Source organism: Monodelphis domestica, chromosome 6 (genome assembly GCF_027887165.1).
Source record: "Monodelphis domestica isolate mMonDom1 chromosome 6, mMonDom1.pri, whole genome shotgun sequence".
Taxonomy (NCBI): domain Eukaryota; kingdom Metazoa; phylum Chordata; class Mammalia; order Didelphimorphia; family Didelphidae; genus Monodelphis; species Monodelphis domestica.
The window spans coordinates 252723092-252738891 of NC_077232.1; the positions used below are offsets into that span (position 1 = coordinate 252723092).

Consider the following 15800-nt stretch of genomic DNA (forward strand, 5'->3'; position numbering starts at 1 on the left):
ACCAAGGCTGGAGACCTGGCTGTCAATCAAGAAGAAGGAATTTCCTGTTCCCAGGAGTTGACAGTTGAGCTGACCAGAGGGAGGGGACTTGGAGTCACTCTCTCTCTCTCTGGCAGTTGAGGCTGGTTGAGGACTCTTGTGGGGGTGACTTGGTTTTGGGGGAGAAACCTCTGCTCTCTCTGAGATTTGACTGACCAAGAGTTGGAGGAAAGCCAAGCTGAAGGAGAGACTTTTCATTGTGACTTTGTGAAAAAGGAAGATTTTTATTGTTGTCCTCCATCTCTGACTGTCTCTCTGTCACAGTTAGTGACAAGACTGATTATTTCCATAACCCTCCTAAATTCTCCTTATAGTTTAGGGAAACCCTCATCCCTCTTACCTCAGTTTCCCATCCTGTTATCACAATAAACCCCTTACCTGAGAAGGAAAACTAGAGTATTTTATAGTCCACTCAGGGGGGAGGGAGGAAGCCAAAAAGGCTTCCACAAGAGGGTGGTTAAGGGAGAGGTAAAGGGGGAGGAAGAGGGTAGGAAAGCATTGATATATTAGTGTGTAGGGATCAATAGGCAGTCCAGAGCATACCCCTGTAGCAGTATCCCCTCTGGTTCCATATCTCTATCTCTGTAGTACCTCTACCTCCATTGCAAATAGGCAGGTGTGTCCCCATACTTAGTAGCAGCTCTCTCTAGTCTGTCAGAGTACCATTGCAACAACAGAAATAGTGTCACACAGATTTACTATTTCTATTTCACCATACTGATATTTATGTTTCATTATGTTAAATCAAAAGATTTAAGAAAGTTGCAGGGAGATTGAAGAAGGGCTCCCAGATCTCTGCTCCCAGATCTCTCCTAGTAGAGGCAAAAAAGAGCTGGCCACATTGGTTAGATTTGCAAATTGGGGGAGGCAAACAGGTATCTTTCAAATCACTTGATACACAAAGAAACACAATCATAATACTCATTTTGAAAACACCATTCATCTCTCATTGTAGTTTATTGGGTAAATACAAAGTATACCATTTTGTTTAAAAAATAAAACAAATGAAAAGCAAAACCCAAAGGAATTAGAAATGGTGTGCACATTATCTGTTCTCTGTGATGCAGAAACATAAATTAGTTTAAACTCACCATTAGGCACTTTTTAAGAAAAAAAGTGAAACTTTGGCATTTTAGGAATATGTGTACACTACGTTCACACCCCAAAATTACAACTGAAATGTATATGTACAAAAAAACAAAACAAAACAAGCAGTCATGAAAAATGCACTTCTAAAGAATCTGAGCTATTTTTTTTCCATTTCTTCCTTTCCCTACGAAAGGCTGAAAATGAATTCCATATACTAGACTGATGCCTATGGTATTGTTGGATAGGAAACAAGAGCGTCTAACATTTATATTAGTATCTTTGATTAAAATGTAAGCACATTTAACAAAACTATAAGTTATGTAATAGTATATTGTGTATATTTATCCTTTTTATAATGAAAAATATTTGTCAGGAAAATAACATACTCTAGAATAGACCTAAAATTGTACTTTACAAGGCACTTAACACATTGAAACAGTACAGTACATTTCCAAAAGAATACAGTTGGCTACTACCTCTTAACCCTTATAATAGAATCTCTTTTATGGGTATATTGTAACATAACCATATGTTTTGCAGCATTAATCATTGCATAGGAGGTAAATTAAATAAAGTATTCCAACTTGGCAATTAGATTAGCTTATGTAGATGGCTAGTTCCTTCCTTCCTTCCTTCTGAAAACAAAACCACCTTAATTCATTAGATACAATAAGGATCTATTTCCATTCATGATTCTTTTAAAATACACAGCATTAAGTGGGTACAAGAGGTCCTAATAAGCAGCAAGAAAATATCAAAGTAGGCACCTGTGCCAAGCACAATGTTGATTGCGCTGACTCAATTTGCATTGTTTGGGGGACATTTATGTCAATTATAACTTTTATAAACAAAAACATCTCTTAGCAGCTAATTATGAGGATATCCTGAAATGGCATTAATGAAATAGCATGAAAATATCTTTTGCCAGCACATAAAGAGCCAATTGATCAAAAGTAAAGAGCATCTCAAGTAAAATACGCTTGATTTAGACTTATTTTTCAATTTTCAAGAGACTCTTTGCACTTGTTAAAAACTGAGAGTAAGTAGTAAGACCAGCTTGAACCTGTATCCATTTTCTAACTGTGCAAAACAAAAAAAAATTCAAATATATTTCAATTTGAAAAAACAAGCTGTGAGATAATAGAAAACACACACACACACACACACACACACACACACACACACACACACACACACACAAACACAACAGTATGGTGAGAAAGACAGTAAGCCCGTCCTACTTCAAAGCCACAGAGGCAGGAAATGGGATGGTCACTAAGGCCTGGTGACATTCATTTAAATATGGTTTGTATGTTTGCTTTAAAAGTGGATGATTATGCATGTTAGGGCCACAACTATTTTGCAGAAATTCCACTCCAAATGGATTTTGACCTTTCTCTCTCTAGACCAATTTAAAAATGCCAGTGTGACTCCTGTCTTCTGTACTCTGGCACTGAAGTTAGTGATGGAAGCAATGAAAGAGGTTCTTTTGAAAGAAATAAAGACTGGAAAGATGGTCTGAATACTTTTGGAGGGTCTGGTTCTTTGTAGGTATCAATAAACAAACAACAGAACAAAACGAAAAGATCTTGCTTTGTGTGTTATCTCCACAAGAGGGCGGTGGAATATACACTAAGTATATCTTACCAAAGCTACCATATGCGACCAGTGTTCCATGTCTCTCAAGATTCCCAAGACAGTCCAGTTCTACTGCAAAATTCATTTCTAAAGAGGTCAAAACAACTTTTCCCCAACTCTAGGATTATTACAAGTAGAACTCAATATGCCAGTGCATGAGAGCTGAGAAAACATGGATTTGCTCCATTTTCAGAGATAGTGGGAAAGGTATTTATAGATATAATCAACATTTTTTCAAATGAAATTCCATTCCAGAGAAGTGTGAGAACTGTATCAGGGATTTGGAATCAGATTTCCACTCTAAAAGTTATTCCCATTTTGTTGGTTGGTTTACGGACAACCATTACAAGGGCAGTGCACCCAAGTTTTCAGTTCCAGGGACTAAATTCCAAGGTTTCCTTTCTGTGGCTCAAATCCATTTTCTCTCTCTCTTGCTTTCTTTAATGTTCCCTACCAAAATGATAATGTTTAATGTTTGGTTCCTGTCCTTTCTTTGTCTATCAAATTCCTCAGCTATTAAATTATAACATATACAAAGTGCTTTGGAGTGGCAGAATTTCCAGGTGTGAAGGCAAAACTACTTTGAAGAACTTGAAAGGAAATGGCAACATGTCCTTAATGGGCTTCACAATGAAGTTTTTCCTTGGGATTGACTCAAATGTAAGATCTGTTCAAAGAAGCTTACAAAGGCCTTTATTAAATAATGTTAACTATTAAAACTGAACTGAAACTGAGTTTGTTTCAAGTCCAGTAATTATAAGCCACCTGGAAAAAATAGAGGAACTACTATAATCAAGATCAACTGTCATATTGGAGTATGTTTTCCACTTTCATTGGAGGTCCAGTGGGGAAAACAATCCTCCAGTGTCTTGATGGCAGCAAAATATTTACAAATCATCTAGGACTATCTATTTTTTTAATTTGGGCAACAGTGACTTTTAGTTCCTGGGGAGAGAAAGGGATTCTGAGCAAACTACCATGTCCCCGTCACAAATCTGTCAATAATCAAAATTGTGATGAAAATTTTGGGGAACTAAGATCAGATAAAACCCCATGTAGGCTACAGAGATCTCATGTCTAAAATCCTACAAAGAATGTTTAGGTTATAATTCTTATTTAAAGTGAGCTGACTGGAGAACAGTTAGTTCCCTTTGAATTAATCTACATTTCCCACTTTCGACAGGCAATCAGAGAATTTTAGCACCAAGGATGACAACTGCTGTAGAGTAGGGGAAATTTTGTGCTTTGTTGAGATAAATGGAAATAATTCAAAGTTTATCATACATCTATAAAAGCTGACTGGTCTTGCTAATGATGATAATTTGATTGTATTTTTCCATCATTATTATAGGGAGGAAACATTTTTTTCTCCCCTAATTGGTAATATCTTCCCCCAGTGTTAACAATGAGTAAAACTGCAATTTTGATTCCTTCTTTTTGCTTCTGGGCTTTTATTTGGAAGCCTTTAAAAATAGCCCTCAAGTATTTGAGGAAATAAGTTCGGAGATCAGCCAAAGATACATAACATTAAATAATAATACAGTCTTCAAAGATGGAAAAGAAAAATCCAATCTGTTTATATTACTTCTTTAAATAAATCTATAAACAAATACGTAGTCATTGGGTAGATTTAACAGTCTCACACTCGTTTCAACTGGTTCAGCACCAAATAACCATTCTCATTGGGTAAGGACTAGAGAACTCCAGTATCTGTCCATATATATTCTGGCTAGTGGAATCTTTTGATAAAAGGCAAGAATACATCAAAATTTTAGGCATCTATTTTGGGTTTTCAGAAAGAACGAGGTAAATATTTAGAACAAGGATCCTTCATAATTCAGTGTGACCAAAGATCATTCCTAGAGTCTATGTCTAGTCCACACACAAGTAAACCTGTGATCAGGACTGGACCTTAAAGAGCAGTGGGGGCTTGTGCCCCAAGTGGCACCAGTATTGGTACCCACAAGTGTTTTCTTAGCCCATGGCATCTACCTTCTTCTGCACTGGGGCAGTTCAAGCATGCCCTAGGGAACAGAACATGGAAGTGAAACTCATGTCCTGTTGGGAATATCCCAGAATTGTTTTGTTGATGTCTATTAAATATACTTTTAAAATGCAGTATTTACACACTTGTAAAACCTCTGTGATGTTGCCAGACATGTCTGCAGTTGGAGCACATCAGCCTAGCATTGTTTTAAAAAATAAAGTTATCAGTAAAAAGAAAAATGTATAAAGTAATAGGTATGTCATTCATTGAGTGGTAGCAGCAGTGAGCATTCCAGGGTTCTAAGCTATCTTTTCCCCTCCAAAGCAGAGAAAACAGCAGGAATTTGCCCAACTTTTTTTTTCCATCTCCTGAATGATGGGTGTCACTTTCACGGAGGCTCCAATGAGAAGCCTAGAGAATCTTATCACTACACTTCCTAACATTAGGTTACACTTCCCTTTATATGGTAGCTATACATATATCCTAGTAATAATGTGTTCAAAACGTCACTAAATCCTGCTCTTCTGAGTGGGAGGGGGACTGGGAATTCACTCCGAGTTCTGAAGGGAAAGGCTTTGGAAGAGGGAGAAGGATGGGATGGGAGGGAAAGGATATTTTTTTTTTTGGCACCTCTTTTCCAACCTCATCTGTCAAGCACAGTCCTGGGTCTCATCATCAATGGGTATAGAGCTGCAGAAGCCTTTTTCCCCATGACAAATAAACGTCATATCACGGGACAATACTTTATCTTTCAAATCATTTACAAAATTTGGTCCACTTCTTCACACACCGATCAATCCTCCTATTAAAAAAAACACAACAAAACAAACAACTCTGCCTTTGGTTATAGCGTGAAACGTTTTGGTCTAAGAGCGTAGGCCTTCTTCTCGATGATTCTCTCTTCTCAGGTGGATTTTTCATTGTCCTCTCCTGTTTTCTGAACCCGTGAATATTTTTTGCAGGAGGATTTGAAGCAGCCAGGTGGCCAGGATAACGGCCAGGAGAAGCAGCAAGGAATTGCGCCTTGTATATTTTTCTCAAAGAAATAAAAGATGGGGAACCACCATGCTCGAGATAAGAAATTAGTCTGTGATGAAATCTTCAAGCTCTGAGAAAAGAAAACAGATGGAGAGATTCCAAATGAATAACTCTAAATACAACAGACTGAAATTGCAATCATTCATCAGTAGGGATGGTTTAACAAATAGAAAAAAAAATTTAATTTCTAAAATTTAAAATGTTTTAAAATGATCACTTTGAATTTTAATTAAATCATTAAAATTTTAAAAATCAAAATTTTAATTTAAAAATATTTTAAACATTTTTAAATTAAAAAATTTAAAATAAAAGGTTACACTTAACCAAATAGCAGAAATGAAAAAAAAAATTTTTAATTAATCCATGTAAAAATCAATGTTTACTTTCCAAATATAGCTAAATACATATATAAATAGACAAAAATATAAAATAGATAAAAATAAAATATAAACAAACACATAATAAATAAAATAAAATAGACAAAACTATAAAATAGATAAAAGTAAAATATAAATAGATAAATACATAATAAATAGATAAAATATAAAATAGATAAAAATTAAAAAAGTAAAAATGGTTAAAGAGCAGCGAGGGCTGGGCAATGGGGGTGAAGTGACTTGCCCAGAATCACACAGCTAGGAAGTGTCTGAGACCACATTTAAACTCAGGAAGCTCCATCTCCAGGCTTGGCTCTCTATCCATTGTGCTACCCAGCTGCCTTCTTCTTTCTATCAATCGCACTTAGTAGGTGCTTAATAAATGCTCACTGGTTTGGACTGGTTTTATACATGTCTCGTTTTCTGGTCCCTGCAAACATTCCTCCTTCGTCCATCTCCAACCATTCAGAATCTGACCCAGATGTCAAGGCTTAGTGTCGATGGCACACTAGCAGAAGAGAGCTCTCCGTTGTCTCACACCTTTCTAATAAATAGCATTTTCCCTGGATGGGCCCACGAGCCCTATGCTTTGGGAGAGGAGGGATCCATCTGATGGGTTTCTCTGGCCACTGCTCTGCACGTATGAAGTAATAAATACCCTTTTCTTGATTAAATGAAAGAATTTGTAAAAAAGCTGACAACAACAGACCTGCTTGCTTAGCCAGAGTATACTTGACTCTGATGGGAAAAAAAACAATTTCTAAAATATAAAACATAAATTAGGAGGTTATTCCCCCCCCTCCCCCCAAGAGATAGAAGGATCATCAGCGCAGAGTCAGGAAGACCTGAGTTCAAATCTGATCTCAGACACTTATTAGCTGTGTGATGCTAGTCATATCAATTGAGTCTATTAATTTCTTTCAGTTTTCTCATCTGTAAAATGGGGATGATAATAACAGTAACCTGGCTCCTAGGAGTGTGAGGATCCAATTAGATAACATGTATAAAGTGCTCAGCACATAGTAGATACTTAATGTTTCCTTGCTTCTGTATGTTAAAAGATGGAAATAGGCTTTGAGCAATAATACATGCATAACCCAGTGGAACTTCTTGTCAGTTCTGGGAGGGAAGATGGGGGGGCAGGAGGGGGGAGAGTCATGAATCATGTAACCACTGAAAAATATTCTAAATAAAAAAGCATGTATTGCAAAAACAAACAAACAAACAAAAACTCCCATACACACACACATTGAGGGGCAGTTAGGTGACTTAGTGGATAGAGAATCTGGCCATGGGCATTTCTTAGCTGAGTGACCCTGGGCAAGTCACTTAACCCCCATTATTCAGCCCCTTATGCTCCTCCTTCTGCCTTGGAACCAATACAGATATGGATTCTAAGGTAGAAGGTAAGAGGTTTTTTTATTTTTATTTTTAAAAATAAAACCCTGACCTTCTATCTTGGAATCAATACTGAGTATTGCTTTCAAGGCAGAAGAGTGGTAAGGGCTAGGCAATGGGGGTCAAGTGACTTGCCCAGGGTCACAGTTTAAAAAAAAATGAAGGGTTCTTCTCTTTTCTTGTGCCAAGAACCCAAAGCCTTTGCCAGTCTTATAGAGCCTACTGAGCCCCTGTTGCCCAGCCCTTACCACTCTTCTGTCTGGAACCGATACTCAATATTGATCCTAATGGAAGGTGAAGGTTAAAAACTCCCTCAATGGGAAATCTATTGCATCTCCCAAGCGACCTGCACCAAAGAGCTCCACATCGCCCTCACCTTTTCATTGGCCATGGAGTGGTACCACCAGAAGAGTCTCGTGGTGATATAATAAGCGACGATCACGTCAACAGTGTAGTGTTCGTGGGCCACAAGAATGCAGATGATCCCAGCGGCGCTCAGCAGCCAGCAGATCAAATGATACCACCAGAAGTGCCGGGGCGAATCTGTGGGGCAGAAAGCCACGCGTTACTCCTGCTTCCAGAGATAAGCCAGTGAGGAGCTCCTGACAATACCCAGGCATGGCATCCCCAGGGTGGGATACGGCAGCACGAGAGTCTCGGATGCTACCTGGGCGAGCACTGGTAAAAGGGCTGATGCCACATCCGGCATTCTTCCCTTCTGTTGGGTCAAAACCTGGGGGCCTTTGCCAACCTGAGGTCCCTTTCTCAGAATAATGTTTCAAATATACAAAATAAAATACAAAGGATGAAAAGGAAACCAATTATACTGAAATACATTTATCAGAATATCGGTTAAAAAAACAAGTTTTACATGGGCCAGCTAGGTGGCTCCAGTGGATAGAAAATCAGACCTAGAGATGGGAGGTCCTGGATTCAAATCTGGATTCAGATATCTCCTAGCTGTGTGACCCTCGGCAAATCATATAACCTCCATTGCCTAGCCATTATGCTCTTCTGCCTTAGAACCAATATTGAATCCAAGATAGAAGATAAGAGTTTAATTTTAAAAAACAAACCTAATTTCACAGTTGATTGTCATTAATTGTTTTTCAGTCACGTCCAACTCTTCTTGACCTCATTTGGGATTTTCTTGGCAAAAGATACTGGAGTGGTTTGCCATTTCCTTCTCCATCTCATTTGACAGATGAGGAAACTGAGGCAAATGAGGTTAAGTGATTTGCCCGGGATCATACAGCTAGGAAGTATCTGAGGCTAGATTTGAACTCATGAAGATGAGTCTGGCACTCTATGCACTATGGTGCCACCTCATTGTAGATGATCTCTAAATCCCTTTTCTAGCTCTAAAGCTATCATTCAGTCTCTTGTCACTGCCCTGGGAGGTTCTAAATGGGGAGCTAGCACCTATTGCAAGATAGTCTGGGATTATTTCTTAGAAGAAACCATCATTCTCTGGAAGAGCAGGCCTCTCTTCCATACCAATGGTTCCCTGTCCAATGAGTAATTTGGAGGGAAAGAGACCTGGCATCTTGTGATCTTCATTTCCTCATCAGAAAAATGGAGTTATCTTAATTCCCAAGTTCTTGTTCAGCCATTCCAGTCATGTCCAAAACTCTTCATGACCCCATTTGTGGTTTTCTTGTCAAAGATCCCAGCTTGTTTTACATTTACAGATGGGGAAATTGGGTCATATAGCTAATCATACCCAAGATCAAATTCAGGTCTTCCATCTTCCTAACACCAGGGCCAGTAGTCTATCCACTTGTACTACCTAGCTGCCCTACTACTTCCTTTACTGCCCACTTAAAACCATCATAAAAGAAACTGATAGCTGAAATATGAGGCATTACCTTATCCAATTCCCTCATTTTGAAAGAACAAACTGAGAAAATGATGAGATTAACTGTCTTGGCCACAGGATTTGAACCCAGGTTTTGCCACTCTGAGCCCAGTGCTCTTTGTAGTGCTACTACTTTGTCTCACTTCATAGGCACTGTTAAGAGGAAAGTACATTAGAAACTCTAAAGCAGACTTTCTCACCCTATGGTTCATGAACGTAATAAAAAAATGACTATTTTATTAATATAAATGGTTTTCTTTGTTGTCCTGCACATTTTATTTTTTGCATTTAACATTATTCCAAGGGTGCAGATGGCTACAGGGGATTATGATGGCACAATAAAAGTTAAGAAACCTGCTTTTTGATATTCAAAAATGTGGCACATTATTATGCATGTTTCCAAGGCTCTAGGATGGAACTGGCTTCTACAACTGATCCCAAAGGATGGAAACAGAATTAAGGAGAGATGGTTGGTCATTCACAGGAGCATGGAGGAAATATGATCCATGGATGATCTCCATCTTAAAGTAAGCATATTTTGATTTTTCTGGAAGAAAACAGGATGTCCTATATGACTAAGAACACAGAAATTTCATGTATATTTTCCCTCCAAATCAATGCCAGCAGATACCTAGCCCCCATAGGCCATGCCACCCCTGCAAATGTTGGTGGCAGTCTTGCTTGCCAGTCACTGACTAGTCATTGATCCCCCTGACCACAAGAGGGTGCTAGACCAACACATGGAAAAGCTGGTTGGTTAACCTCTCAGGCTCCTCATTCATAAATTAAGGGTATTAGGAGAAATGATCTCTAAAGAAAGGCCTCTTGCAGTTCTGTATTCCAGGTTCCCAGGGGTCCTACAAGTCCTGCTAAATAGGCAGGGTCTGTTCCTTAATCAATTTTTTCAAATCTAAAATAGAGCTGAACATCCTTGCATGCTATTACCCTCCTGGGTGGTTGGGAGGATCCAAGTAGATTGTAGATCAAAGCCTGGGATAAGCATATACGAGTACAAAAATGCCTGTCGCTCTCTTATAATAATGGCTCATGCCAGTGCAATGCTTTACGGTTACAGAGAGGGCACCTGCCAACTTAGCTGCCAAGCAGACTTGCTCCAACAGTAAGAACTAGACAAGTAACATCTCTAATTATCAGAAAGGGAGCCACGACAGAGTCCGTTGAAATGAACAGAAGCAAAAAATAGACATCAGTGATACCTCCCTCCCCTCTTTTGCTAGAAGGATGCCTTTCAAAGGATCCATTGCTAATTCAGAGCAGCCATATGGTGTCTGGTCCAGCTTAGAAGGCAATATTTGCCCAGGGTACAGGCACCCTTTTTCATATATGGGACACTAATTACAAAGCGGGAGAATTCCTATGAAACACAGCAGATCCTTAAGCAATGCTCCTCCCCAAGAGTAGGGACACAAACATGCAAACCATAAATTTTCTCCTATGTGAACACCTACAAATTATGTAGCAACCTCAAAGCAAGGTTTGAATTTGGAACTTGAAACTGGTGTTTGTGGGGTGGACACACAAATCCCCATCTCCTGTGGCCCATATTTAAGCGCTAAATGTAAAACCAACACACTAGTTAGTAGACTTCTTTGATTGAACTGGGATCTCACCAGTGCTGGCAATGTTACTGCCTTCTCAGCCCACTGGGGAGCTCTCAAACCCACCAGTCATGCCGTGGTATCCTGGGAGAATCTTGTCCCATAAATGGTCTACAGTACCTACTCAACTCTTAAAGGCCTTTTAAAGAGGACCAGAATAAACATGATGCCCACTGTGCTTCTTAGGGAAGAGAAAGGTTATAGGTTACTCATTTTTATAATATTTGACTGCAAAAAAAAAGCCTTCAAACTTTAAATCAAGGGTTCTTAACCTTTTTGTGTGTGGTTATGGAATTGTCCATAACCTATGGAACCCTTCTAAAATTCTTGCCTTTTAAGTCATTAAAAAATATAAAAAAGACAGAGGATGACACCAATTATGGTGAAATAGTTATCAAAGCAGATAGCTAGGTGGCACAGGGGAAAAAAAGCCAGGTCTAGAGATGGGAAGTTCAAATCTGGCTGTGGAACCCTGGGCAAGTCAGTTATCCCTCACTGTGGAACCCTTACTGTTCTTCTTCCTTGGAACTGCTGTACAGTATTGATTTGAAGATGGAAGGTAAGGGTTTAAGTGAAAAAAAAAAGTTATAAAAATAAACTAACTAAATAAAAGGTTAATCGACTCTAGGTTAAGAATCTCTGACTTAGGAATTAGAAAAGCTTTGGTGACAGTCTTTAAATTAGTTACTGTTGCATTTAGAGAACTGTGTTCTTTCATAGAGAATTATAAGTTTTCCCAAAGCAATATTAAATTTACCAAGTCTTTGGCAACCACGAGCCAAAAACCCCCTAACACTTCTTAGATTATGAAAAAAAAAAGAGAGAGACGGGAGGGAGAGGGAGGAAAGGAGAGGGAGAGAGGGGAGAAGGGGAGGGGGCAATGCCAGCTGGGCCCTCACATTTATTTTTTTAAAATGAACTCTCCCATTTATAGAGCATTTTACACTTACAAAATAGTTGACAATTATGTTCTCATTTACTATATTGCTCATAGATTGGCTTAAGCCAGTTGGACTTACTGTAGGGATGAGCCCTCCCACACTTGACAGTGTACAAAGAGGTTTGAATAGAACTTTAAATCTATGGGATTGGCTTGGGGTATGTCTTGGGATAACCACAACACTAAAAACTAAGGCTCATTTTGATTAGCTTTTAAAGGGAGTAAAAAAACAGAGGAAGGACACATCAAACATCATTATTTTAGAAGGCTTTTTGGAGATAATAGATCTATAGGGCAAAGTACTTAGAAATAAAGTAATTCTATTAAAATGAAGAAAGGTAGAATGGCATTAGAAGGTAGCCTCTGCGTCAGGAAGACCTAGGCTCAAGTTTTGCCTTTGACATAATAATGGCTGAATGATTCTGCACAAGTCACTTCAAGTCCTTGGAGTAGAAATCCATCCATCCATCCATCCTTTCTCTTTCTCTCTTTCTCCTTCCTTCTTTCTTTCTCTCTCTTTCTCCTTCTCTCTCTCTCTCTCTCTCTATTTCTCTCTCTCTCTCTCTCTCTCTTTCTCTCTCTCTCTCTCTCTCTCTCTCTTTCTTTCTTTCTTTCCTTCCTTCCTAGCACAAAACTTGGAGCATAGTAGGTCATCTTTTAATGGTGATTTTCCTATCATACTTAAAGAGGACCAAAATGATTGCTGATAATGTCTTTTGACAAGCACAAAATGGATTTAAGTGAGGTAGAATTACACAAATATCACAGACCTCACTCTTTCTTCCAAGTCATCAAAATCCACTGGCCAGTCAAAATTCAAGATGACTGGTGATGGCTTGGGATGCTGTGGATGACTTTGGTGTGTTTGATGTCTGGATGAAGGTGTCTGATAAATTTTTGCTGAATCAGTATCTCGGCCTCGGTACCTCTCTAAGATGGTTAATAAGAGAAAAGAAATTCTTCTGTACTAGGAGGGGAAATTACTCTCCGGGAACTCCTTAAAACCAATAAAGTCAAAGGTGTGGTCAAAACTAATAAAAATGGAATATGAGAATTTTAAAAGTTTGAATATAATTAGATCTACAACACGATTGATTTCATAAAGCCTTGTAGTGTTAGAATAAAAAGGAGACTCAGATGGGCAGAAATGCCCTCTTTATAGTATTACTGACAAGAATCCAGTGATCCAGTCTTCAATCTGAAGAACTCCAGTGATGTGGAAGGCAGCGTCTCCCTCTCTGGACAGCCCATCCCATTTATGGTCAGTTCTAATTGTTAGGAGGCTTTGCTCCACATAGCTTACATGCAACTTAGCCGAGTTGCTTCTGGTTCTGCCCTATGGGGCCACACAGAATGAATCCACATGGCAGCATGGCAGGACACAAAGATGGAGGTAATTTGAAGTCAGTGCCATTTGGGGGAGATGGATTAGATGGTTACTTTTCACATTGGTGGATGGAAGGAAGGGATCTCAGAAGCCATTTAATCCAAGATCCTTAGTTTACCAATAAGGGAATGGAGGCACCAATGAATAAAATGGCTCTCATAAGCTCACAACAATGGTACATAGTAGAGGTTGACCTTTCTGACTCTAAATCCAGGGTTTCTTCCATTAGTCCACATTGCCTAAAATGGAATATATTCTTTCTACAGAATAAAAAGCCTGTCCTCTATTTTAAAATATTCAAGTTTGCACCTTCTGTGAGGAAATCTAATGAACCGCAGGCAGCTCAAGAATATGGTAAGCTAAGGAACCAGAACAACATTGTACACAGGAACAGCAATACTGTGGTATGATCAACTATGAAAGACTTGACTATTCTCAGAAATACAATGATCCAGGACAATTCTGAGGGACTTGGGACAAAGAATGCTATTAACCTCCAGAGAAAGAACTGTTGGAGATGGAATGCAGATCAAAGTATACAATTTTTTCCCTTCCATTTGTTTGGGTTTTTGTTTTATATGATTATTCTCTTACAAAAATGAACAACATGAAAATATATTTTACGTGATAATATGTGTATAACCCAGATCCAATTGCTTGCTATCTACAGGAAGGGGGAAGGAAGAAGGGAAGAGGACAATTTGGATCTTATAACTGTGGAAAACCTATGTGGAAAATTGTTATTACATGTAATTTATCAGAATAGATATCTTCTCTCTCTCTCTCTCTCTCTCTCTCTCTCTCTCTCTCTCTCTCTCTCTCTCTCTCACACACACACACACACACACACACACACACACACACACACGACAAACTAAACCAAATAAACTGTCAGTCATCTGAACTGAGGAGTGGGTGTGTGCTTCAAATAACCCCAAAGGTCACTGCTATTTGGCTTAGAATGTGCTCTGGCTTCTTTTTGCTGTAAACTAACCTCCAGGTTTTGTTTTGCTGAGACCAATATCTGAGTTTACTTTCTTTGAGCAAACACCAGCAGGCGGAGAAGCCTTGAGGGATCAAAGAAACCCAGCCCAAGATTTAAATTAGCTTTGGCTTTTTTAGCTACTCCATACATACACAACAGAGTTGACTGAAGAATGACTTTCACAGCTATAAAATGGAAGAGACTAAGGGGCTCTACAGCAATCAGTTATAGACCTTCATGATCTTTTCTCCAGCGGAAATGAATTCATAAAAGAAACCAGCACAATTCAATGGACTTACATTCTTTGATGAACAAGTAAGTCAGAGTCAGCACAACGGTGTGGCCGCTGAACAGGAAGTCTCCACACAAGATGTGTGACCCAGTTATGGACAATCCACCACCAGAGATCAGTCGCAGGATTCGCTGTACTTTGGCCTGAGAATTTCCATTGAGCTGGAAGACAGATGATTAAAACAGAGAGGCACAAGTTGACAAGACAAAAAAAAAAAACAAAAACAAAACTCATTGGCCTCCCTGGATAATGATCAGAAAGAGCCAACCTCAGTCACTGGACAAACGCTGGTTGGCTGGAATGTGTGCATCCATCCCAAGTCAAGGCCAAATATGAGAGATGGGGGAATGTCCTTGGAACAGGCTTTATTTATCACATTGGCAAGTTTTTACTCACATATTTTAAATTATTCAGCATATTGCTAATAATGTTTGAGTGCTGCTATAACCTTCAAAAGAACTTTTAAGAGTATTAATAACCAATGACTTCACTATAGTCATAAGGTGAAAAGTAGTAGACCAAAGCTATTTTCTTGCATTCTTGTGAGAGGAAGTGAGGTTTTTTTCCCCCATATGGTTAACAAGTAAGATCTCCAACTGGGTGAGTTATATATATAGTAGGATGTACAGATAAAATGGATTAGGTACATATAACCCATAGGATGGTATGTCTACATACACACACACACAATGATGCACCTACATTTATATAGTAGGATGTAAAGATAAAATGGATTAGGTGCAGACAACATGGCAGCATGGCAGGAAAAGCCATGGAAGTCTCCCCCACCCAAGTCAGTGCCATTTGTGGGAGATGGATTAGATGGAGTTACTTTTCATATCAATGGATTGAAGGAAGGAATCTCAGAAGCTATTTAATTCAAGGCTCTTAATTTACCAATAAGGAAATGGAGGCACCAAGAAAAAAAAGTGGCTTTATAAGTTTTCATAAGGATTATCTGCTTACTTCATCTTCCTTGTATGAGAGTGATCTTGTTGAGGAGAAATTAATACCTTTGCATGTGTATATATATGGGTTGTCTGTACCTAATACATTTTTATATATTCATATTATATATCCATAATTACACATACATACATTTAATATATTTACATATTCCATTATTTATTGACACATACAATAGACATTATGT

The 15800-nt window shown here is 38.6% G+C and overlaps 1 protein-coding gene and 1 long non-coding RNA gene across 12 annotated transcripts in view; one reads left to right on the forward strand and one right to left on the reverse strand.

Annotated features, from left to right (window-relative positions):
• Window positions 1-3368, forward strand: part of LOC107649284 (uncharacterized) — a 64913-nt gene extending 61545 nt beyond the window's left edge. The window contains exon 5 of one of the 2 annotated variants that reach the window (XR_008912989.1): window positions 3280-3368. This is a non-coding gene — a long non-coding RNA (uncharacterized LOC107649284). Of the gene's footprint in view, window positions 1-2534; window positions 2615-3279 lie in introns of those variants that run through there. The other variant, XR_008912990.1, reaches the window with a different exon arrangement.
• The window catches only part of SGMS2 (sphingomyelin synthase 2), a 121727-nt gene continuing 106904 nt past the window's right edge, over window positions 978-15800 (reverse strand). For all 10 annotated transcript variants that reach the window (XM_056803106.1, XM_016423013.2, XM_016423014.2 and 7 more), the window contains 3 exons: window positions 14655-14808; window positions 7943-8109; window positions 978-5861 (listed from right to left, as the gene is read on the reverse strand). In XM_056803106.1, coding sequence (XP_056659084.1) covers window positions 5658-5861; window positions 7943-8109; window positions 14655-14808 — 525 coding nt within the window. In that variant the 3' untranslated portion in view covers window positions 978-5657. The remainder of the gene's footprint in view (window positions 5862-7942; window positions 8110-14654; window positions 14809-15800) is intronic.